We start from the raw sequence: 24578 nt of genomic DNA on the forward strand, positions 1-24578 counted from the left end.
GAAATAGTGTAAGTTGACTTGTGTAAAAAACAAAACATTTTATACATTTTATCCAGAATCTCATTTTTGAATATGTTGACCTGTTACATTGCTGTGCTCAAATCATACACACTTGTAAGGTTAAATTGTGTTTAAAAAACAATTTACGATACATACAACTTACTTGTGTTATTGCAACAATATTTCAATTAAAATATACAAAGGTATATCCGATCCAGTTCATTAATGTCGCTCAGCCTTCAGTGCCATAAACCTTTACTGGATGTATTACAGTCAGTACTGCTATTGCTTCCTTAACTCTATTTCTAAAATTTTATTTATATCTTGAAAATGAAGAATATTGATCAGATAGAAAGTGCTTTCACAATTAATAGCAATACATTTGAAGAGTTCATTTGCAAAAAACAATAAGTGCTATTTAAAAAAGCAATTGGAGGCTTGCAGTTTACTCTTTGTATATCTTAAAACACAAATGTATTTTACTGCTATCAAAATATTATTCCATCTCTCTTCATTTGTGCATGCATTAAAATTGTGTTTAATAGAGCAGACTCTACTTTCCCTCACCAACTCCTCCTATTGGTCAGCCTGTGTCCTGCTCTGAGTGACAGGTGGATTTAACCAGTCACAGTCAAATGTGAACTCTTAAAGGAAACAAACTGCTTTAGTGACCTTTTATGGCATCAGATAGACAGATACTTTAGTGATCCCGAAGAACGTTCGGCAGCAGCAACACAGCAGCAAACATGAAAGCGGTATTAGCAAAAATATGGTCTACAATTGTGTTACAATTGTGAAGTTTTGGTCATTTTTCCAACTGTTAGATTATGTGCATAAATGCTCCTTAAGACCAAATCTTATGTATGATCTTCAGTGAAATTTCTGATAATTTTTCCTGTTACAACATCTACTTATCTTACGTCACTCTCTTCAGTAGTTCTCCACAGATAAGCATGCACCCTACCTCGTTTCACTGTGTAAATTAGTTTATGAATATTTTATTGTGGTCTCGTGTTATGACGTTGGAGAGTTATTTGCTCTGCTGCAATTTTAATTTCCCGGGAGCAGGTCATTTCTGATAAGGTCCTGTAGTGACTCAATTGGTGTGCCAGTACATAGTGTTGTGCTTAAAGAATTTGAAGTCATAAATGTAGTAACAAGGTGAAGACTAGTGGATAATGCATAATCTTATGTCACACATATGTTAAATGACAAGCATATGCAAGTACACACTTACGGGCATTGTTTATTCTGTTATTCATGAACTAGAAACAAGTTATTTGATTGTCTTTCTGTTGTCCAGTGAACTTTATAATAAAATGTGACTTGCACAAGGACAGTATTCAGTGGTCTAGACTAGGATTGAACCACCAACCTTATGTTTGTGGACATTTGCTTAAGTGAAAGTTTTTATATGAATTATTTTTTAATTAATTAATGTTATTAGTTTACTTTTTGACCATGTAATATTGATACTTTGCAGTTGATTTTATCAGCATACCCTGTGGCGATGAAGCTAACTGTAAGCACTGTTCTGTCTGAAGCTCTGTTACTTGAGTTTCGTATTAACACAATCTGACTATAAAAAACTGATTTAACTGGAATTACAGCAGGTGAGCTGATTTGAGCTGTTAAACAAGTCCCTCTTAAATAAAAAATATAGTTACAAGCTAGCTAGTATAAGAGTTTTTCATCAAGTCATTCTCACCTTTTTGCTGAAAATCTAACTGAAAATTAGTTAGAATAAAAACAAAACAACTTGATACCAAAAGAGTGTATTCCTTGGAGTGTTTTAATTGGTCCAGCAGATGCAAAAATCACATGTACAACATACTGAGAAAGACTCTGAGCATCCATCCAAAAACTACTTAATAAATAATTTTTACAAAAAAAACAAACATTTTCAAGTATCTCAAGCAAACATGTCAACAGAACTTCATTCAGTCCCAACACAAAAGTACAAAAACACACAACTCAACAATAATTTTCCATCATTCAGCACATCTCCTACTGTAGTGTTTCACACATCTGACAAAATGCCATATTAATATTATTATCAGCACGCTTCTTTGTAACAAAAATAAGGACTTTGTGCGTAGCGACAGTGGCAGCAAAGAAAATTAAGGTAAATCTTCTTCTATAAAACAAAATATACACATATGTAAGTGAAAAATTAACTGAAAAGTGAGATTACATTGACACGAAAGCAAATTGAAAAATGAGATGAAAACTGGTTTAAACTGCAAATGAAGCAGCTTTAGACTTGCAGACCAAGCTCTACAGGCACTATTTGGCAAAAAGTTGCATAAAATAAAAGTTAACTCAAAACTTTGTACACACCTCCTCTGTGCAAAATAATCACTGTTTTGTGGAACATCAACAAATAAGTTAAAAACAATAAAGTATAATTGATAGACATTAAATATAAATTATAAAAACTGAGAACTAAGTTAGTTAGAAAGTCAGAGATAATTTAGAAAATGCGACCTGAAATCTGTCTAGAGTTAATTATTCTACAATGTTGTAACAAGTAAGATGTGTCCATGAAAACAGTTTCAGGACCCATGTTCAGTCATTATTGAATTACAATGAATTTTCAAGTGAAAAGATGGAAATATCAAACAAAATGAGATGACCAATATTGTTATAATAAAAAAGTGTGATTGTGGTAAAGATAAAGAGTCCTTCATATATTATTATAAGACTTGTCTGGGGGGAGTTTGTGGTCTCTTGGGGAGAAGAGGTTGTATCATTTGCAGGTTTGAAAAACATCACGGCGAACAGAGTCCCTTCTCAGCTTCTGAAAAACACAAAGAAAGAAAAAACATAAAACTCACTGCTTGCAGAATACCAAGTAAGATATTTCAGCTGTAGAGTTGAGTCACTCTAGTTCTGCTTTATCACTGCAATACTTGGAAGTGATAAGATACACACTACATTGAAACACATCCAAATGTCTCGGCCAATGACACAATGGCAGTGCGCGCTGGTTGTAGCTCGTACAAAACCTGCAGTATTCAAGCCAAAAGATATCTGCTTCCACCTAGGTCACTGCTGCCCTGATCAAACGATGCAGCAAAAGGTGCAATGCACAACTTTTCTGGTGGAGTCTCTATCACCAGCTTGTCTTCCTGGAGAGGTTATTGCTTTATCTAGAATGTTCCATGGTAAAGATTCAGGGGAGACAACTATAGGCTACATCATAGGTCAGATCTGTGTAAAGGCAAGCCTATTCACAGAGAGAATTATTGTATTTGTGAGCAGTAGAAACACCTGTAATGGATAAATGCTAATTAGCTAGTTCCACACAAAGCAATAACATCGTCATGGAGACAAGCAGTTGAAGGACCCTCTACCAGAAAAGTTGTGCAATAAACTTTTAAATTCAATGTAATTAAATTGGAATCCTGTGTCTGTTATCATTATAACTGACTTTACTAAAACGTCTACAAGGTCTTCCTGTTGCATGTTTCACAGACATGAACACAAAGCTAATTTTGTTAGGTAAATATATACAAAGCTAAAGCATTAGCCTAAGAACAGGTTACGTCACCTGTTCGTCTTGGACCTGGTTTCTCAATGGTATTTTTAGCTTAGCTTCTCAGTGTGGGAACAGGTCGTTGTGGCTAACTGAGATGGCTAATCTCAAGTGATTATGAATGAAGCTACACAAGCTTTTCCACTGAAACAGCACATCCAGCACATGGACACGGCCAACACAGAGACAAGGGTATGCATTTGCAAGCATTTGGCACTAATGTTTCTAATGCATAATGAATAATGAATCTGTTAAAAGTACTTAATATGAGCAGCTATTAGCACACTTTTCAATGAAACAATCATAGTATTAAAGGTCCTGTATTTACTGCCTCTTGTGAGCTTTAAGCCATGTTACAATTCAATTACCTCCTCAAAAACGTAACTAGACTTTGTTTTGTTTCATTCACACATGTCTAAGTAATCCTTTATTATTAGTCTGCGTACCACCTCCAAAGCTCAAAATGCTCTGTTCCATCTTGTGATGTCATGAGGTGGTAGTTTTCCGGGCTAGCTACCTTTTACATTTAGCTCAGTAGAAACTGTCAATTCCAGATCTGAAATTATGGAGTTTAAAAACACAGTGGAGCACTTCCTGTATTACCGCATAACATCACAAGGTGGAACAGAGTGTGTCAACAGAGTGTCTTTTCTGAGAAAAGAACTGTGGGCAATCTACAAGAGTTTTTACCTGTGACAGACTAAGAGCGAGACCACTTTGAGATAGTGAAGAATGGTGCGTCTTAAGCAGGAAAACAAGACAAAAACAAAGCCAAAGAGAGACAAGAGACAAGAGGGGGACACAGTCATCATGAGTAAGCTGTATTTATGGAGGAAGGTAGTAATGTTTAATCTACAAGGGTCAGAATATGAACTAGGGATAAACAGATCTGAGCTAAAGTTTCCTGTTTCCTCCACTCACAACTCACTGCTGGGAAATAGGGAGGGGCTTCCACTGAACCTCACCATATAAGGGAGAAGGAAGTATGTTTATACTGGGGCTATGTAAAACCTGACCACTGTTATTGTAATAAATAAATAAAACTAGAACAAGAGGAGGAGTGTAGTTTTGTAAGAGTTTTACGAGTATATTTTTTCTATAAAAGCAATACTATTTTATATTTATAAAATATATGTGTAAAAGTGTATGTATGTGGCTAGAAATAGTACTGTAACAATTGTAGTGGATTTAATAGTAACAATTACAAATACTGATGTTATACTGATGTTGTAAAGTAAAGTAGTGACTGCAACATGCAACTACGCTAAATTTAAATATACCTCTTATATTTTATTTTTTTAAAATATGAATACAGTTTAATTATAGCAGTTCTATTTGACCTTTTCCTCTGATTATAAAACAATAGATTGGTAGGGGTGGAAAACACAGCAGGACTACAGGATGTGTGTGTCTTGGCCAGATCTGAACAGGAAAGCGAGGGCTACCATGGGATATGAGGTCTAAAAATGTAAAACTCAAGATACTTACAAACAGACTTTGCCCAGCCAGTGCTGTCAGTGGCAACAAAAAAGAAGAAAGACAAAAAGAGAAAAGGGGAGAGAGAAAGAGCAGGAAGTTGAGTAATAAGTGAAAAATAATGTGTAAAAACCAGAAACGTGGAAGACAGGTCTTAAAGGGGAAGTGGCCTGCTGCAGTGCTGACACTGAGAGCAAAGGAGCAAACTCAAAGTAGCGCAGGTCTTAGTTGTTTTACATTAAAAACCAATCATCTGTTTCTATTTTATTGTTCAACTGTACTACAGCTCCCAAATAATTCCTATTGTTGATCTATAAATTCTACTGTCTAAGTCAGGGACCCACCTGTCCAGCCAGTGCCAGCGGGAGGTGATTGGGGCTACAAAGGGCTAGAGAGGCAACAGAGGGGGGCAACTCCTGGATAGGGGCTTCATCCAGGTCATCGATGCGAGGTTTTTTAATGTTAGACTCTGGGCTGGTCAACGGAGTCACGCTGTTTCTCCTCTGCAAGATCCCCGGACCCCTCTTCACCTCCTGTAAGAAGAAACATATAAGCAATTAATAAATAAAGAAATATGCATGACTTTTTAGGCTTCATGTTACACTGTGGCAAGATATGGTATAAAATGATCTGATTATACACACTTACTCTACTGAAAGAGTAAAATACTGCATTTATCATTTTAAAAGGTATTAAACAAAAACTGGAATACTCTTACATATAGTAATCATGTAATATCTTTGTATGTTGTTTTTTTTTACCTCTGGTCTGTCTCTGTGAGTGTTGACCGCCTCCACATTCAGAGAAATGGACTCCACTTTACAGCCATAGGCCACAGGAGTGAGCTTCAGCACTGTATGCAGCGGACACTTCAGGTACGGCATCTCATCTGGAACAAAGAGGAACAGTTAGCAAAACACTTTACATTTTATTCTCAAATCCAACATGCTGAAATCAGTTTATCTAGGAGCACTATGTAGCATTTCTGATTATATCCGGCTTTTCTCCAGGGAGATGTGGAGAGGCAAGCCTGCTCAGAGTAAGAATGTTGTTTTTTGTGTGTGCAATTAAAAGTTGAAAAAATGCAAGATATATTTAATCTAAAGCAGAAATATTACATAGTGCATTATTTAACATTATATGTTTATTATGTACAGCACTTAAATATTGGGCATCTCAAATGTAAATGTATATTGGTAGTGCAATTTAAAAAAGAAGACTAGTAAATACAGCATTTTGTTGTGTATTTACCTGCACTTTTGTCGAGGAAGTAGGCGAGCAGACACCTCATCACGGCCTGGTGGCAGATGACCAGAACATTCTCCTGTCTCTCCAGCTCCATGATCACAGGCTCCACACGCTGCACCAGGTCCTGATATGACTGTCCATCAAAAAACAGACCTACATCAGCACATACATTATAAAACTAATGCATTATCAGACCTATTTTGCTCTTTTATAAACACTGAAAGTTGATCAGTTTGTATGGGCAAGATGGGCAACACATCTTGACAAAGGATTCCACAACACTGTGTGCATTGCTGTTAAATGGACTGGAACACTCAACCTTGTTTTGAGTCTAGGCTAAATGAATAATATTTTTGTCAATACTTTTGCATTTTAAGAGGAGTTTCAAATGCAATAGGGGTTGAAGAGTGAGATGAGACATCTAGCTAAATTTAAACGTCTATGCTATTTTGTGGTACATTTGATAGTTGACAAAGTACATGGTGTGTACCTCTCCAGCTGGGTAACGGTAGTAGTATTTATCTTCATCTCTCAAGGCAAACTCCTCTGGGTACTTCTCCTTCATTTCATCATACGTCATGTCCTCACACACACCCTGGAGGTACAAAACACTAACTTAGCAACAGCTTTTCATGTAAGTTAATGTTAATATTAATATTAATATTTATAAGTTAATATAAAAGTTAATATTGTGTAGTTCATACTCACAGCATCGATCTCATTAAGGGCCTTCCACTGCTCGTAGGGGATGCCCAGGTGCTCTGCTGTCTGAATGGTGCGGCACAACTGACTAGTCCAAACCTTCAGATTCTTCAGCTCCTGCTCCTTCACAAACTGAGAAAGGGCCAGGGAGAACTGCACACAGAAATAATTTATGTTTAGTTAAGATATTAGCGTAACATAATGCTTCTTGCATAAACACCTTAAGCTATTATTACAAGCAATAAGAGTGTGAAAAAGGGACAGACATAAACACCACCTGCAGTGTGCATCAAATAAACTGACAAAAAATTATATTAAATTTACATGTTTACAGTCCACTGACTACTTTTTTAAATTTCACTACTGATGGACTAAAATATCACTTTAACCCAATGTTTTTAATGTAAACAATTCAATTTCATTAACTATATACTGTGTTGATTTTAATGTGAAACACTTTGGTCACCTTGAATGTAAAAAATACAGTGAATTATTATACATTTTGTCCAAAACCTGTCTCCTTCTGGGGGGCCTAATCTCTCATCTTGTGTCATAACATTTTTATACTGACTGCATGAAATCCTGAAGGGCTCACCTGTCTCCCACGTGCAGACAGCCCTGAGTCTCCACCCAGCCTCCCCTGCAGGTTGTCTGTGCTCTCGCCGTGACGACACAGGTAAATGGTTCTGGGTTGTACGTGGATGTTCATCAGGTAATACACGATCTTACTCTGAATGTGATCCTGGACACGGTTCACCAAGAACTGACGGCCAACATCAATAATACGAATGAAAGACATATCCCTGAAAACAAGAAACAAGAAATACGGTTATGTTTTAATAATTGTTGCACAACTGTCAGATGAATCAAAACCAGCCTTTCAAATGTAATGCTTGAATGTAACCTAGTAAGTAAGAGGATAGCCAAAAGTGTGCATGTGAATACTATTTACATTTTATTTGCTAATTTGTACAGTAAAAAAATAATAATATAAAAAAGAATATGTATATTTTTAATCAGTTAGCAAACATGTTGTACAAATCCAGATCCAAGCGTGTAATTGGCAAGATGGTTGAGGTGTTATGTTAGAAGGAATGATGTAACTGTGTGATTAATTGCTTCCTCTGGTCTCATTAGCTTGGATTACCAGAACGGTATGAACCGTATTAGTGTTCATTATGGGCCATTTAAAACTGATTTGTAAATGTGGACGCCAACTGATAAGATCATACCTTGGTGTACCTTATTATATAATACCTTATTATATAAATAAATTGTAAATGATATTATTTAGTATTACTAGTAATTTTGCTTTCAAGGAGCTCACTGTATTAGAAATCATGACATAACTGTGTATTCCTAATATTACTGAATTATAATAATAATTTAAAACAAAGTACCTGTCATATCCATCAGGGTCTAGGGGCTGGTAGCTGGATTTGTAACACTCGATTCTCCTGTGGAAATCCAACATGGCATCCGTCTTGTTGCAGTCCTTATAATCAGGACAAGACACTTTCACCTCCTGCACAAATTGGCAAAATGCAATTCTAATTTCCCCTGTAAAACATTTTAATAATATGAGTTAATCATGTTATTTTAGCTTACCATAATGTTAGAGGCAATTACATTGGGGTCATCGCAAACGGATTCAATGAAAAAGATCTGAATGAAAGAGTAGATCAGTTTAGCGCACGATCCACTTCAGCAAATTAGCCCTTAGCTCAAAGTCTGACTTACCTTGAAACCATTCTGTTTGCCAAATTGCAGGATGAGATCACGCCTTTCCCGAGTCGTGTTTGTGGCATCAAACACCTATTAAGTGTTATGCAAGTTAAAACCAGCAAAAAGGAGATTTAGGATTTTAGATTTAAGACAGAAAATGCTAGATCTTACAGCAACTTGGCCTCCTTCGTCCTTTAGGTAAGACCTTGACATCGCGCAGAGCAGCTAAGGCACATTGTCTAAATAAGAGAGAACACATAGTTTGTTTATATTGTTTTTATATTTGAAACTATACATTTATTTGGTTGTAAGAGGAGCTTACTGCCTGATTTTGACCGCGCATTCATTATCAGGCTTGAAGAAGTCATAGGAGCTGTAATTTTTGACTGCCTCCCTGCGATACTCTCCGACATTAAAAACTATCAGGAAAAAACGAGAACAGTTAGAACAGTAGAAAATATTTGGTTGATTAAAATAATAAATATGCACAATGTATAATGCAACAGTGTGGCGTACCTTTGGTGGGCATGCCGATCCAGTTGAGGTAGCGGGTGAGTTTTTTGGATATGTAGGTCTTCCCTCGAGCAGGGAGGCCCACCATCACTATCACCGTGGGGGGGTTGGCGAAGTGAGGCGCACCGGCCCCTTTAAACACAAGCAAAGAAGCAACAAAAAACATGAATACTTGGAGTACAACAAAAACATAAACTGGACTAGAATATAAAGAGACAACTTAAAGGTTCTTTATTACACAAAATTGATTCTTGTGATCTTTAAGCCATGTTAGAATGTTGTTACCTCCCCAAAGACATACCTGGAGTTGTGTTTTGTTTAGAATAGAATAGATTTTTATAGCTAAATAATACAAAGAATAGTAAACAAAGCAAAAATTGATATTGCACTAAGTAACGCCAAAAATAACAACACTCACTTTTCTGTAAAGCTCTATCAGATTATTTACATGTAGTCAAATAATTTTTCCATTTCGTCAGCGAAACTGACAGCTCAGATAAGAAAGTAACACAAACTAAAATTCCAGACATACACTAGTTTCACTGCTAAAACACTGCTGAAAAACATTCTTTCAAAAGTAGTATGTTAGCATTAGATAATTGTTAAATAATATGTTGCCTCAGCATTTATCAATTATTTTGTTAGCCTGGTCATGTTACCTTTCCAAAGTCTCAAATTTGATTGCTTATTCAGTACAGAAAATGATCTAGCACTATCATTTCACACTTCAACAGAAATGTATTTATTATTTCTGGTATTTCCGTTATTTGAGATAGCTACAGTGTTATTGGTATCACTGTAGTTTATACGACCCACTTCTCACCAGCTATTTATACAGACAGCAGACGCATCCATTACTGCCACCACAGAGCACACCTGACCCACTTCTGTAAGCCCTCTCATATTCTGCTACGCTATAGACATATATGTACAGTATATACAGAAAAATAATCATGCTTCAGAGTTATACACACAATTATTTAATACTACAATTACATTTTTATTCACAAATGCAATGACATAAGTCTAAAGGAGACATTTTGGACCAAATACTGAAAACTGACTGAAACTTGTTTCCTACATGTTGCATCATTAGCACTTGCTTTATTTTAGTTAGTTTTGGCGGTTTTGACCTTGACCTGCCTTAGCTGTTAGAACGCATTTCAAGTTAAAGTTTAGTCAGATTTGACCTGATTTTCTTATAAATATTCCTACTGCATATTTTCAAATACTGTGTTGCCAAAATTTAGATTGATTTGTCACAGAATTGTACAGTTGCTTCCTGGCTGACCTTCCCAATAGAGGACAACTGTCGAACAATTCCTAATCCTTCTAAAATCATTAATATCTGGATCAGCAACAGATGTGACACCTTCAGATCATTATTTTAGTCACATGGGAGTAATCTTTCAAATAATCTTTACATTTTCTGCATTTTTGTGGTTCATTTTACAGTTCATTCACTCCTGGTGCCGAACTTGAACATGAACCAATAATGTAATTGGAATATTAAAAAGACATATAGAGATTTTCAGTTTGGTCAATATTTCCCATCCCAATTCTAATCCAACATCACCGCCAGCATATTAATGATTTGGAAAAACGGATTAAGCCTCTGTCACGTATGCAATGGACCTCATCATCATGTACCCGTTCACCTCGGTCAGTCATGTGTGAATACATGTGAATCCAGCTCTACATGAACACAAAACAAAACAAACAAACCTGGCATTTTTAAAATTGATTGAAGGAGTCACTGACAAGAAAATCCTCTCCTGGGCCATTTACGTAATTTTGTATAGCAGGTCTAGAATAGGAATTTGTGACTCTTGCCCATAGGAATGTGAGTGGAAAGTTAAGTCATTAAGACTCAGTGACTGCAGTGATTTTATTTCTAACTGTCAGAATTGCACTCCAGTCTAGAGCATACACCAGCTGAGTGAACCCAATGACCCCATATGAAGGAATGTCAGTGAAGGATAGAGTGGTAGGCCTACTATAAATGCTCGATCAGTCCTTGGTTACAATAAAGACATACGCAACAATCATTGTGCAGTAGAATAATAACACACTTAACATTTTTGTTATAAAAGGAAAGCTTTAACAGACAAAAGGTTCAAACGAAAACGTAACAGGAAGGCCACAAGGCTATACGGATACGATTTGTCAAACTGCTCGACCATGTTGTTTCATCGTCACCATTTATAGATTAAATTATCCATCTATTCATGAATTTAATTTCGTGATTCAGCATCCAAGTGGTACCATCTCCCTGTCCAATCGGTGCCTCGCGCGCACCGGCTCCGTCACTATGGAGACGGGGGGCTCGTCACGCGGCAGCAAAGGAAACCGTGACGTGCAGCGCGTGCAAAATGAAGCCCACTTCCACTTTACGCACGCGGCTCTTTAAAAAAAAATGTCGTGCGTACAGCGAACAGGTGCACATAATTGTAACGATTACGAACTAAATCCAGAAAACTGAGAAACAAATTACAAAAAAAGTAAGTAGATGATGAGATATTAAGCCTTACCTCTTCGTGCGGCCGGTTTGTCATCCTTAGTGGGAACCCAAATCTTCTGGATCCTGTTCTGGGTCAGCTCCCTGGGCATTCCTTGAGACTGGAGATCCAAAGAGATACTGCTCGAATCCAAAAGGGACAAATGTAGACGTCGCCGGTAAAAACGCGTCCGTAAAAAAACTCTATTCTTCTCGGTTCGTTATCAGACTCTGCTGTGCCCTGCCACGAGCTGTCCTGCTTATGAAGCCGGTTCGTCTCCGTCTCATCCGCCCGTCTGCCGAGTGACTCCGCCCCTCCGGGAAACCACGTGTGAGGTGCAGATGAAAAGCAAACACACACCGCTCCATCCCTGCCCTGGCCCCACTACACACGACACAAGCAGCCTACATAGTGCAGACTCATGTTCCAAAGCGCCCTCCTGTGGCATTAAAGATCGTCGAGAGTGCAAAAGGGGTCAATTTCAAATTCACTTGGAAATCACACTTATGTCTATGATTGGTTTGGTAAAGTGATAAAACCTACAGATTCAACAGGTCTACGTGATTATTCAGAATGTTTTTTCTTTTTGTCAATCCACTAGTCTAAGTAGGCCACACACGTCCACTCCGTCCAGACTGCTTAATACTGGCAAATTCCTTAATTCCTATTTTGCTTATGGCTAGGAATTTCAACAAAATCAGAGCACGTCCAAATGTCTTTGCATTCTCTTATTGTCAATAGCGATAGACCTAGGCCTACTTGTTTCATTGTTCACATTCTCCCTTTTGTGGATTGGGTCTATTTAGCCAGTTTGAATGACAATACAAAGCATCTCGAGGTGCAGATTAGGAGATAACAAAACAGACCTCACAAATACCGGCGCATAGCAACAGAAAAAAAACTAAAGTCTAAGTTCGTGGTAATGAATTCACACATGTCCAGGGCCAGCTGTGGTGAGCCTGGTGAAACGTGCCGGAGCGCACATCTCCACTGCTCTGCCTCATCCTGGGCACCCCCCTCTCAAAATCTAATAAGTGTGGATTCTCTCAGAGCAGCTGCAGATGACTGTGAAAGGATGTTGTGTGGCAATGCTGTGAACTCACTTTAACGCTAACGCTGTTGAATAATTTTTACGTATAGGCTAGTTAAAAATAGAATATAAAAAATAAGGCAGCATTTTGTTTAATCAACTTTAATCAGTTTAGAAACAACAAAAGGTAGGTAGTTAAATATGCGTATAATAAAAAAAATTAAAAAAGGCGATTCTGCGATTCTCCCATGGGTGGCAAAACATACGTAAAATCATTAGTTGTGCAAGAGTAGAATTGATTGTATTTCTACAGCATGGCTGTAAATTACAAAGCCAAAAGCCACAGAAAGGACATCACTTCCTCAGTTCTGAGTATATACGACTCACATAACCCCCAAAGCAATACTATTTAAAATTCAAACTATTAAATGAAGAAAGAATATTGGTAAATTTAAATCATATTCTTCATATTTATGTAAAATATTCACAATTTGAACTTTTAAAAGTACATCAGTCAGCATATTCACCCCATAATTCCAGAAATGTTGTACGTGTAATTAAACATAAAAAGAGTAACCTCCATCTTGAGTCATCAAAATATGACGAGGAAATGCTACACTGTGAGGAACAAATTATTTGAACATAGGCAAATATGGAAAAAACCTAAAAGACTAAGTTAACACTCTGTACAAGGAAAGTGAAGCATCCCTTCATCATGGCATTGAGGTTAGTGCAATATTGTTCCCCACATCCTGCAGCCACAGCAGACTTAAGATGATGTAATGCAGTGAGGGTTTATTGACTTCCAAAAGAGTGTCTGGACCCGGGCTAATTATAGATGCTTCTGTTTTTGCTGATGTAGAATTTTAGGATGAACTCAGTGACTCCAAACATGTGAATAACTGTAGCACTCTGAAAAATTACAGTTAAAGGAGCACTATGTAAATTTTCTGGTAAGGCATCCACCCTCAGCTTGTCTCCATTAAGATGTTACTGCCCTCCACAAAGGGCTGGGTTGTGAACACTTGAAACTAAGCTTCTATAACTGTCCATTGCTACTCTTAGTTGGACAGTTACTTTTGGTCTTTGGTCTATGCTGTAAAACTCTTTTGCAATGACTGAATTCACTGCATTGCCTATCTGTGACCTCCACAATGAACTTTCTGATTTCTTAAATGATTGATAATGAGTTATATAAGTTGTATAAAGTTTATACGGTGCATTGTGCCTGCTCTCAGAAATGTCACGTACCATTAAGAGAAGTGTTGGGAAACGGCACTGGGTTTATTCACTAGTGTTTGCCTTGATAGAGCAGCACTCTGTAATCTGCCCAGGGGGTACAGAAAGTGCAGTATTCAGTATAGTGACGTGTTATTAAGATACAGGAATTGCACAAACTCCCACTTTTCTTCCTTACTTTTTCATTACATGACGTCTATGGGCATACAATGACACCATGGATACAGAATATATTTAATCTGATGTATGAATAAAATCCAACCCGCCAAAATGGAAATCTAAATGTTTCAAATCCAGGTCTATTTTTTACTGTGGTGTCATTGTGCAAAACCCTCTTCTTTCTTGAACACATAAACATGAAACTGCAAGCATGAACTGTTAACTACATCTTTGGTATAACATCAAGAAGTTAAAACTATGTTAATCTACAGTGCCATATTGTACGAACTGACCCATTTCTGTAGACCACCTTCTTTGACCTTTTGACCCCTTGACTTGGTCTCATGTCACTACGCCCAACATTCAGGTCATGTCACATTTTTAACAGTCATTGAGAGCCATTAGCCAATCCCATTGCTGCATCTACCGCTCATGTACAGACCATGCACTGACCATGCACTTGTAGTAACCACAGACACGCACTCAAGTTCAGGCACAAAGGCTATTAATTGCCTCAACAAGAACTGAAATGCAGAAGTGTTATAACTACTTTTTTTTCTACAAAACATAGAGATGTTATAGGACATATATTAGGTTGATTAAAGTTGATCCCCCCATTTAAGTACCTCAACTTTGTTAAACTTTGATGCATATCCATGTGATTGAATCTCATAATTTGACCTTCTGATTTTGTTTAAGTGCTTAACCTTTGCCCGCTTTGATAAATAAACCACACCAACGAATTCTTGTATTTGTAATTTTTGAAGTTAATTAAGGAGTTCCTGGGAACTTTTCCCTTTCAGACTGGTAGAATTGACAGGTTTGTGGGTAGGTTTTATTATCGTTTCATTTTTAATTCTTAGGAATTCTGGTGCCTCACATGTTATTACTATGATTATACTATTAAACCATTCAACGCATACCTTACTAGGTCATTATGTTCATTATTTACTTTAAGATGGCAATTATGTGCCTTTACTATTGCTATTTGCACAAAATTAAAAAGATAAAAATAATTAGTATTTACTGCAGATCAAAATACACCACACATTAAATCAATCATTAACAGCAATGCCATACAGTATTACCAAGACTCTATTAGAATGTACTAATTTTTGTACATTAGTTAGACTTAAGAATACATAAAACATAATACAATGAAAATATGTGTAAAGAAATTGGGTTTGATAGATAACCTACTTGACTACAAAATTACTGTATTAAGGTAGCATGTATTCAGTGCATTGTTCACTCCCTTGTCTACTGGCCTGAGATATCAATTAGCTTGCGTGATGGGCCTCTGTTGTGTCTTATCCAACGTTTGTCTTGATCTGAATTTAACCTGCTCCAGGGGGACCTCTCCTGACATCCTTCACTGCTCCCTCCGGGCACTTTTTCAGTTACATAAGGCTTCAAGAGACTGGCTCTGTGCTCACCATGACCACTGGGCCTAGAAAAGTCCACCAAAACATTTAACGTTTGCATTGCCAATTAAAAAGTTCAAATACCTTACCCCTTTGACATTTTGAAAATCAGGTACCATAACTATAAAGGGCCCATATTAGGCTATTTTCTGATTTTATGTTGTTTCCTCATCAAAACTTACCTGGAGTTGTGTTTAGTTTCATTCAAACATGTTTAACACATAGATTCTCTATATTTAGGCTGAGTTCTTCTCTCTGAAAACACTCTCTGAAAACAAAAAGTGGTAATACAGGAAGTGCTGTACATGTTTATTAAACTCCATACACCTTCACTAGAATCATTTATTTATTTTATTTATTTGTCAATCTCTACTGAACAAAAGGTAAAAGGTAGCTACCGCTTCATGACATCACAAGTTGAAACTGAGCATTTTGAGCTTTGGAGAAGTAGACAGACTAATAATGCTCAATTGTGTGAATGAAACAGAACACAACTCCATGTTTTCAGCTAGAGGATAGAGGATAGAGGTAACAACATTCTAACAAGGTTTAAAGCTCACAGGAGTCATATTACATTTTCAATTTTGGACTTCAAGAACAAACCATGCTAGACTTACCACCAAATAACAGGGACTAAACCTGGTATATATACAATGCTTTCACCAGCATCCAAAGAATTGAACTACGCTTAATTTCAAAAGTCAAGGACTTTTGTACAGCCATGAGTACTAATAGATCACCAGACCATCAGTAGATAGTTTTACCTTTTATTTGATGTCTACAGAAAGATGTTTTGAATGGCAGAAGACAATGTGGACTGATCACATAAAGACACTTCATAACTCATAAATCAACTATAAAAATATATGTACAGGACAAGACACTGTTGATGTGTGAGCCACCTCAGACTTGTTCACCAAGATTCAAAACTCGAAATTTATCCAGATTATAAAAGCAGGCCTTGACCACTCGACCCCCAAAATACCGCCCATTCAGGTCTACCACAGCTGAGGAGAGAAAAAAAAAATTAATCACGTTTAACAAGTAAAAAAAAAAATAACTGAGGGGAAAAAAAACATTATGTAACAGAAGTAGGTGACATTTTGTTAACGCATATAATCCAGAATAAAAGAATCATTTTCCCAGAATCTTAAACATAATGGCTTCCTTTTTTTACCCAGCTAATACTTCCTTGAAATAGAAAGTAATTTTTCTTATGAAATTAGTCTCAACAAAGTGATACATTGAGTGTGTGGCCTAGACTCCCAGAGGCAGGATGGCATGTGTATAATGTGAGATGAGGCTACTGAATTACAAAGTAATGAGTCTGATTGAGGATTACATTAAAATTCATTAGAATTGTGAAGGTAAGATAAGGTACAGTTTACTGTCCCTGTAGGTAAATTTGTCCTCTACATTTGACCCATCCTTTAATGCCACTGATGCACTTCTCACCTCCATGATCTTGTTGCTAAGCTTAGTCAGAATAGCTGGAGAGCTTTACCTACGGTGCATATTTTGTGTTAATTAATTGAATAATTAATCTTAAAAGAACAATTGCATTGGGGAAATCCAAGTGCCCACCCAAACATGGGGAGAACAAACACTGGCGACCCGGGAATCCAAACCAGAACCTTCTTGCTGTGAAGGATGAGTGCTGCCTCAAAAATAGCCTCAAAATAGTATCTTGTGTAATGTTTGCCTTCACCTTTACACAATACAAGCAGGGCTGGGAATCAAAGGGGCCAAACAATTCAATATCAATAATAAAGCCAAATATGACACTATAATAATTAATATTTCAGAGGGGAAAAAAGGATATTACCACAATATTAAAACAGTAAAATCACAGTCCAATCATTATGCTATACCTGGTATTGTAATAGTGAATTGTACATTAGACTGTTCCATAGAATTTCTTTTATTTTCAGGAAGACGGGATGTTTGATCTTCCATCACAGATTACAATGTAAACACATGAGATCATATGTGGTTGTTCTTTTCTGGAGCCAAGTGTTAATCAATGACAAGAACAACTCAGTGTGGACCATCTTCTCTTCCAGGATTCAGAATTTCCACAGAGCCATAAAACATTGACTAACCTACAACATGGGGCTGAGGGTCATTGTATGGAGCAGTATGGAAAAACACCTACATTGACCACACTGCAGTTAAAATGCACACTGTAAAACAGTACAACCTGTATGATGGTAGCGGCGCCCACAGCAACTTACAGAATTAGGTACATAACTCAAACTTGTTTGAATATGCACACATACATACACCAGATGGGTGACCTTTAAAAAGACCTTTGTTTTGAACTGTTAATACCTACAGCAAGTTGGCAACTGTCCTAACTTTTTATCATTCTGAAACTCATGGATAAGATGTAAAGAAGGGTAACTGCATATAGAAGCTAGCTAATTTTCACATAGTATGAATCATAAGAAAAACTATAAAGTTCTTGCATTTTGGATAACCATTCTCCAAATACAGTAGCTACTTTTTTTGTATCTTGGTTGAATGATGTAAGTGCATGTTGGGGGCACAGTGGTGGGTTGATAGGACAACTCTGATGTAATCCTTTTGGGAGCTCTGTCTCACCTCATTTCTGATCTGGGACAACTCATTTAGGAAGATCAGAGTTTCACACACAATTATGGAGCAGTTATACAAGGCCGAAGCAATGACAATTGTGTAAAATTGACATAATACAGCAAGTGGATGTTTATAGACACACTGCGGAGGTTTAAGAGCGTAAACAATAACATTGCTTGGAACTCCAAACTCTAGTTGGTCCTTCAGAGTTCAGACTTTTTTTTAAACTACTATTAGACACCAGCATTAGTCTACAATATGATATAGTATTTTAGCAAAAAGCTGCATTGTTTTTGAAAAGGTTCAACAAAAATTCTGTTAATTCTATGATGATGAAATTATTTAAGTTGGAAGTACTGTATATAAAAAGTGCTTTCAACGAATACAGCCTTAGAATTGCCGTTTCTGATCATTCTAAAATGATTCACTGTTTTATAATGATTCAAACATGACTAACCTTTAATAGCTGATTCCACTCTCTCAAACTCTAGGAATATCCTGACCGCTTCATCATCAGGCACTTCCGCAATCTGAAGGAGGATTAAATAAACACGTGGGCTTTCTGTATCAGAATAAACATGTTTATGTGGTTTAAATAATCCACAGACTTTACCTCAAATATGACACATTTGACCACTTTGCCATATTTCTCACACTCCTCTTTTGTTTCCTCCTCTAAGTCTTCATCCACCTCTCCTCGACCGACCATATTCTGAAAAACAGTAATGCAGTTTTAACACAGAGCAGTGCTTATAATAGTTTTAGTCACTGCTGCTCATCTATTCATCCCACAAACTGACTCATTTTAAAATCACATTACATTGTACATTGTAGTATAGTTAAACCATACAGCATATTTTAGGCTGTCTCCCAGGCAAAATCCATTGACCCACATCCATTACTGTTGTGGTCAGTGGCAACAGAGGAGCATTTCTGGATTACCAAATACAAAATTAGAATATATCATTATTATTAAAACTGCTTTACAGCATGATAGAATGTAGTTTTTGCACTCTGTGCTTGTAATATGTACACACTTAAAGCTAAGAAGTCAAAAAGGGGAGTCTAGTAATGCATACAGATAGGACCTTTATTAAATCTGTTCAGCAAGCATGGTATGAGAAAATACATACAGTTACACGTTGTTTGTATGTGTAGAAGTTAATAGTTGGGTGTTTTTGTAAAGACCTTCGTCTTCCTTCCAAGATGTAATTTTGTCATCTCTCAGAGGCTCAACAATCAACCTACCACAGTCACAAGGATGGCACAAACCCTAAATAGCACTTTTCCTCACTGAAGGAGTCTGCTCTGATTAATGTGCCTGGGCTGTTATTAGTGTTAAGTGCTGCTGAGGTTAATGTCATGTGTGTGCGTGTATCCATTAGGTTTGAAAAAAACAAACAAAATACTAAATACTAATAAAATACTAAAACCAGTGTCAAAGCTCTATACTGAAAGCATGAATGCTGTAAAAAAAATAAAAATAAAAATCACATAAAAAGGACTAACTTTGACCTTTTGTGGATAGTATGAGTATGACCTTGATCTCTATTTCTTTTGGAGCAAGTATAAAAAAAACTACCATTATTTTGCACTGAAAATGTTATTCTATTGTCTGAAAAAGGGTGTGTATTACGATTGAGGCATCAAAAACCTATTATCAAAATTAAGTTCTTGAATCATGACAACACTTGCCCATAGACTTACTCTTAGCAACACCACTTTGGTCGGGTTTTTGAGGATCTCTGTAAGAGGGTTCGCTTCAGTCTTTTTGGAGGCATCTAGTGCTGCTGCTGAAAAAACAAAGATATATATTATGTTGAAAATATTCACTCTTATGATCAACACACCAGTAAAATATTCCACACAAATGTATTAAAACAACAAACATCAACAATGTTCTACTCTATGAAGAATATTTTAGGGACATTATAGTTAAATTGAATTGTTTACATAAATTCAGAGATTTGCCCCCTTTTGGGTTTGTGCTCATTTAGAGCTACTTAAAGTCATGGTAATCCCTTTAGACCAGACAAATTTAGTCCTACTTTAGATCTTTGATTTAAACAAGGCTTATATAATATTTAATAATACATAAATATATAATCATAAAATATATTTTGAATTCTACTCTAGATTCTACTGCATTTAATGGCTTGTACATGCTTGTTCATGTGGTTCTGTAAGGACATCTAGTGGCTAGAAGCAAAAGACCTGATGTCTCTATATTGTTTATGACCACCAAGTTTTCCACAGTTATTTTTCAAATGAGACATTTAAGGTTAAATGCAGTGATGGTGTAATTTGAAACTCAATCATTTTCTTAAGTGGTATTTGGTGTGGAAAGTTTAAGAAATCATGAAAAAGAAGAATAATAAGCATTCAATTTGGACACTGGTTTGTTTCAATACTGCAAACTACACACATCACCTAAGATTACACAGTTATAAATGAAATCTATGAGGGGAATGTGGTACTGGGCTGGCCATTCACACTGTTATCTATTGGAGAGTGTTAAGATTAGCAGGGAAGAAAGCCATGCAAACACACAAACACACAATCAGAGAGAAAAAGTCGAACCTGAAAAACTTGAAGTGTCGGCTGCCAGACTGGAGCCTGCTGTTAACAACCACAATGTAAAGAAATACACAGACATGCATACAACATCACAGAAATACAAGAACATAATCCACCAAAACAACAGGGCTGGGAGAAACAAATCAGACATAGCATTAGCCCTACCACCAATTTTGGTAGCTGTCCACTGCAAAGTGGAATAGCTTTCTTAAAGGCTGTGTCATAACATTGATTTGATCAATTAATGCACCTTACTATAGTTTCTTTCGGGAGATCACGCTAACAAGGTAACACCATGGCACCCAAAAGATAGTACCTTTAGGAGGTAAATAAAGCCATAGTTTTTCATACTTTATTGTGGTGGGTTTAATACACCTGTAACTCTTGCAGAGCTTAACAGATGTTGATCAATAGGTGGAGCAGTTGGCGAAAGTAGATGGCATGTATCATCCATTGTATAAGATAAAGGCCTAAATGTATATCATGATGTAAAAGAAAACACCAATTTAAATGTAATGCGAGAAGCAGAACATAGGATCATTGTCAAATAAAGTTGGTGCCTCAATACTTTAATTATAAACAATATTTATATTGACATTGCTTAATAGTGTCTTCTTACTATGTGTCTTCTTACTATGCTATCTCCCAGCCCACTAAGACACTGTAAAATCACAAGGGCATACTGAATGCAAAAGTAAGTTTATATCACATAAGCAATTTAAAAAGAAAATATTGGTTAATGGACTGTTTGGGCAAAGACGGCAATGAGACTCACCTTTTTCAGCAGCATCTCCAATGATGATCTTGCCTCCTCTCTTACTGGTCTTCTCCACAGACAGCGCTGTGCTCAGACCTTGCTCATGTTTGCCCAGGCCCTGTCCCTCTTTAAAACCATACTTCTGCATGATCTTGTGGGCCACTGTGCCACTGTACAAGAAATATATGATTAATAATGACAACCTGTACATTTATATAGTTAAAGTAAATCATGCAATGTAAAAATTATACCCTTTTAGCATTAGCATGGTAACACATGACTTCATTTCACAGATTTAAATGTACAATTTTAGTTAAGATTGTTTGTTCTAACTGTTATGCTTGTAATTTTGATTTTGGAAACAGTCTGGCCAAGTAAAAAGCCGGGACTTTACTAACCCCATATTGGCCAGAAAGGAGCTAGTGGGTCCAGGAGGAGATCGTGGCCGGTCTGTGTCGTCGTACATGGGAGGAGGAATTGCCGCTTTTGGAGCTCGGGATGGTCGACTATCATCATCGTAAGAAAATGATGAGGGACCTAAAAACAACAACAATCAGAACCACTTCTGCTTTATAAACTACTTTGTTGGAGTATTTTTCTATTATGTATTAACACAATATTCCTACAAGACACTATATCCAAGTCATTTTAGAGGTTACAATAACTGGGAATCTTTAGGCCGTATTAATGCCAGTATAAGCACAGGATAAAATGTTAAAAATCGTTAAAAATGGGAAACTTACCTTCTCTTTCGATAAGGGATGAAGGAGGGGCAATGGCTGCTCCTCCCATACCTATAGAAAATATGAATTTCAATTGCCTATCTCAAAAAATATAACAACATTTAACAAATTTAACTGAGCTCAGCAGTGTATTAGGACTATGTTATAGATTTGGATTTCCACATACTGTTAAAATATGCAATTTTTTCATTCAAATTAGATTCCAATCAAAGGATTTGCCTGTTTTCACTTACTCCGTTTCCTCCTCTCCTTATCATACTCCTCTTCATCATCTGACTCGCCCTCTGCAGCCGGAAATCTGGAGAACCCACTAGGAGGACCACCAGTGTCATGTCTGTCTTTCCTCTTTCTACAATAAACACAAGTTCAAATTTTTATACTGTGCATATTGTATTTATTCCCTACATTTACCTGCACTTTTGATAGTGTATAAAGGATGGAAAAAATAAGTTGATAGTACTTCTCTCTCTCCTCCATCTCCTTCTGCCTCTCCTGCTCTCTCTGTTTTTGTCGTTCTTCTCTGTGCCGCTTCATCACTTTCTCATAGTCATTTGGAAACATGGGGTCATACTCATCGGCCAAAGGAATCAACACATCTCCAGATGAGAAGCCGCTGGGGGCCGGGTCCTGAAAATGTAAAATTAAATCAAGATGTAAAAATCCACATGAGTGAATATAAAATGTCACTATTCATTGTTTATTTTGTCTAAGCCTGTATTCTATTTAAATAATATTATTCATTCTTAATCAATTGATGAATTAATTGATAAAATGTATAATTTTAAATTTAAAGAATCTCTCTTTTTTCTGTTTTGGTTTTATTTCATTTCTTTTCTAGATGCATTTTTTTTTATGTAAAAGTACTCAGATGATACTAGATGATCTACTAATGACAATTTTAATTAAATTAATCACAGGCATCACATGCATTTTCACAAAACTGAAACATTCTACATAATGTCAGGATAAAGACCTTGAGCCCCGCAGCTGTGTGAGGGCCACTGTCAAGAATCTGCCGGTCTTCGCTGGAGCCTCCTCTCTTTAGGTCAATGACAGGTGCCAATACAGTGGTCTGTTTTGTTCGCTGTGACTGTAGCAACGCATGAAATCATCAAAATATTAAATAACATACCAACTTTGTATAACAACAAATGAAATAAAATGAAAATTTATAATAAAACATAAAGGGAAGTATAAATCACCTTGGCTTGAGTGAGAGCTGCTTTCTTCACTTTGAGCTGAGACTGGAGCAGTTTGAAGTTCTTGGACCATCCTTCTGTTTTAGTGTCACTCGCCCCAACACCGAGGTCATCGTACAGTGACATTATGGTGTGTCACGTTTTTGTACTCTAAACAACAAATACATTGAAGAAAATAATCTATTAGACATTAATCGTGTTTTGAAAACCCATTCTATTTTCTTCTGTATTGAAAAAGTGCCGAGTAATAGTATGTTACTAGTATGTTACTAGCATGTTACCAGCATGTTACCAGCATATTACCAGCATATTACCAGCATGTTATCAGCATGTTATGGAGAACAATGTTAGGTCTTGTGGCTAAACTCGCGACCTTGCCTATGTTTGTTGTAATTAATCCACAACCCCGACCCTCATCCTCATCCTGACCTTAAACAACCCTACAACCCTTCAAAGGTGGGACCATAGAACTGTGGTAACATTGAGAGACTCCCTAAAATCATGAAGTCCCTTAACATATAAACAAAAGCGCAGTGCAAACAAATGAATGAACCATGAGAAGCATTGTCAAGTCTGCCTACCACATTCTAATCAACACTGACATCCAACTATATGCGTTTACCATTCAATGTATGTCATTTTAGGAGGTTTTATAGTGTGGTAATTACTAATACTTCAGTGTTAAGACGTATATCATCTACAAAACCTGATTATATTTCAATCAGAACCAGCAAAAGAAGATTAGCATTAGCATAGGTAACGATAGCATGCGTCTCTAAACGAAGCCAACATCATCTACGCAGAAGTCTTTTTTTAGACAAATGTAATTAAATGCAAACCACACTTTGCAGTTAAACCTACCGATCTTAAAAATAGAGCACGATGATAGAAAAAGCAAGAAATAGTTAATCACACATTTGATACAGCTCTTTTCTCTGGTCGACGGAAGTGGAGCAAAAACACAACAAGCCAGCGCAGGGGACTGCGGGGATAAGTTACCACAGTTACCACAGCGCCATCTAGCGGTTGGGTGGCTTTCATTTTCTATAATTCTTAAACTTTTACTTATAATACCACATGATAAAAAATAATAAGCAGTTATGAATAAACATTTACAGTATAGATTAAAATAATGATAATAAATAAATAAAT

General features: G+C 36.7%; 2 protein-coding genes across 5 annotated transcripts; both read right to left on the bottom strand.

Annotated features, from left to right (window-relative positions):
- Positions 1 to 1774: 1774 nt before the first annotated feature.
- pfkfb3 (6-phosphofructo-2-kinase/fructose-2,6-biphosphatase 3) lies at positions 1775 to 11964 on the bottom strand. The gene is given in 15 exon segments (XM_020926343.2): positions 1775 to 2800; positions 5359 to 5547; positions 5776 to 5903; positions 6266 to 6395; positions 6753 to 6857; positions 6971 to 7117; positions 7560 to 7767; positions 8365 to 8489; positions 8573 to 8629; positions 8705 to 8779; positions 8861 to 8890; positions 8892 to 8928; positions 9012 to 9108; positions 9206 to 9334; positions 11734 to 11964. Coding segments are annotated over 15 exon segments (1587 nt in total). The 5' UTR covers positions 11813 to 11964; the 3' UTR covers positions 1775 to 2749.
- A 4341-nt stretch (positions 11965 to 16305) lies between these two features.
- rbm17 (RNA binding motif protein 17) lies at positions 16306 to 24407 on the bottom strand. Of its 4 annotated transcripts, none has more exons than XM_020926506.2 (13): positions 24288 to 24407; positions 23430 to 23576; positions 23201 to 23317; positions 22688 to 22854; positions 22461 to 22576; positions 22228 to 22278; positions 21883 to 22021; positions 21503 to 21654; positions 20731 to 20766; positions 19858 to 19940; positions 18764 to 18862; positions 18608 to 18680; positions 16306 to 16559 (listed from the first exon to the last, which is right to left on the bottom strand). In XM_020926506.2, exons 2-13 carry the CDS (start codon positions 23550 to 23552, stop codon positions 16456 to 16458), a joined length of 1260 nt encoding a protein of 419 aa, XP_020782165.2. In that variant the 5' UTR covers positions 23553 to 23576; positions 24288 to 24407; the 3' UTR covers positions 16306 to 16455. The 4 variants fall into 4 exon arrangements, with proteins under 4 accessions (XP_020782165.2, XP_020782164.2, XP_020782163.2 ...); XM_020926505.2 differs by having other exon boundaries at positions 19858 to 19943; XM_020926504.2 differs by having other exon boundaries at positions 20731 to 20769.
- Between the last annotated feature and the right edge of the window lie 171 nt (positions 24408 to 24578).

Source organism: Boleophthalmus pectinirostris, unplaced genomic scaffold (genome assembly GCF_026225935.1).
Source record: "Boleophthalmus pectinirostris isolate CB_2022bp ecotype Guang Dong unplaced genomic scaffold, ASM2622593v1 HiC_scaffold_18, whole genome shotgun sequence".
NCBI classification, from domain to species: domain Eukaryota; kingdom Metazoa; phylum Chordata; class Actinopteri; order Gobiiformes; family Gobiidae; genus Boleophthalmus; species Boleophthalmus pectinirostris.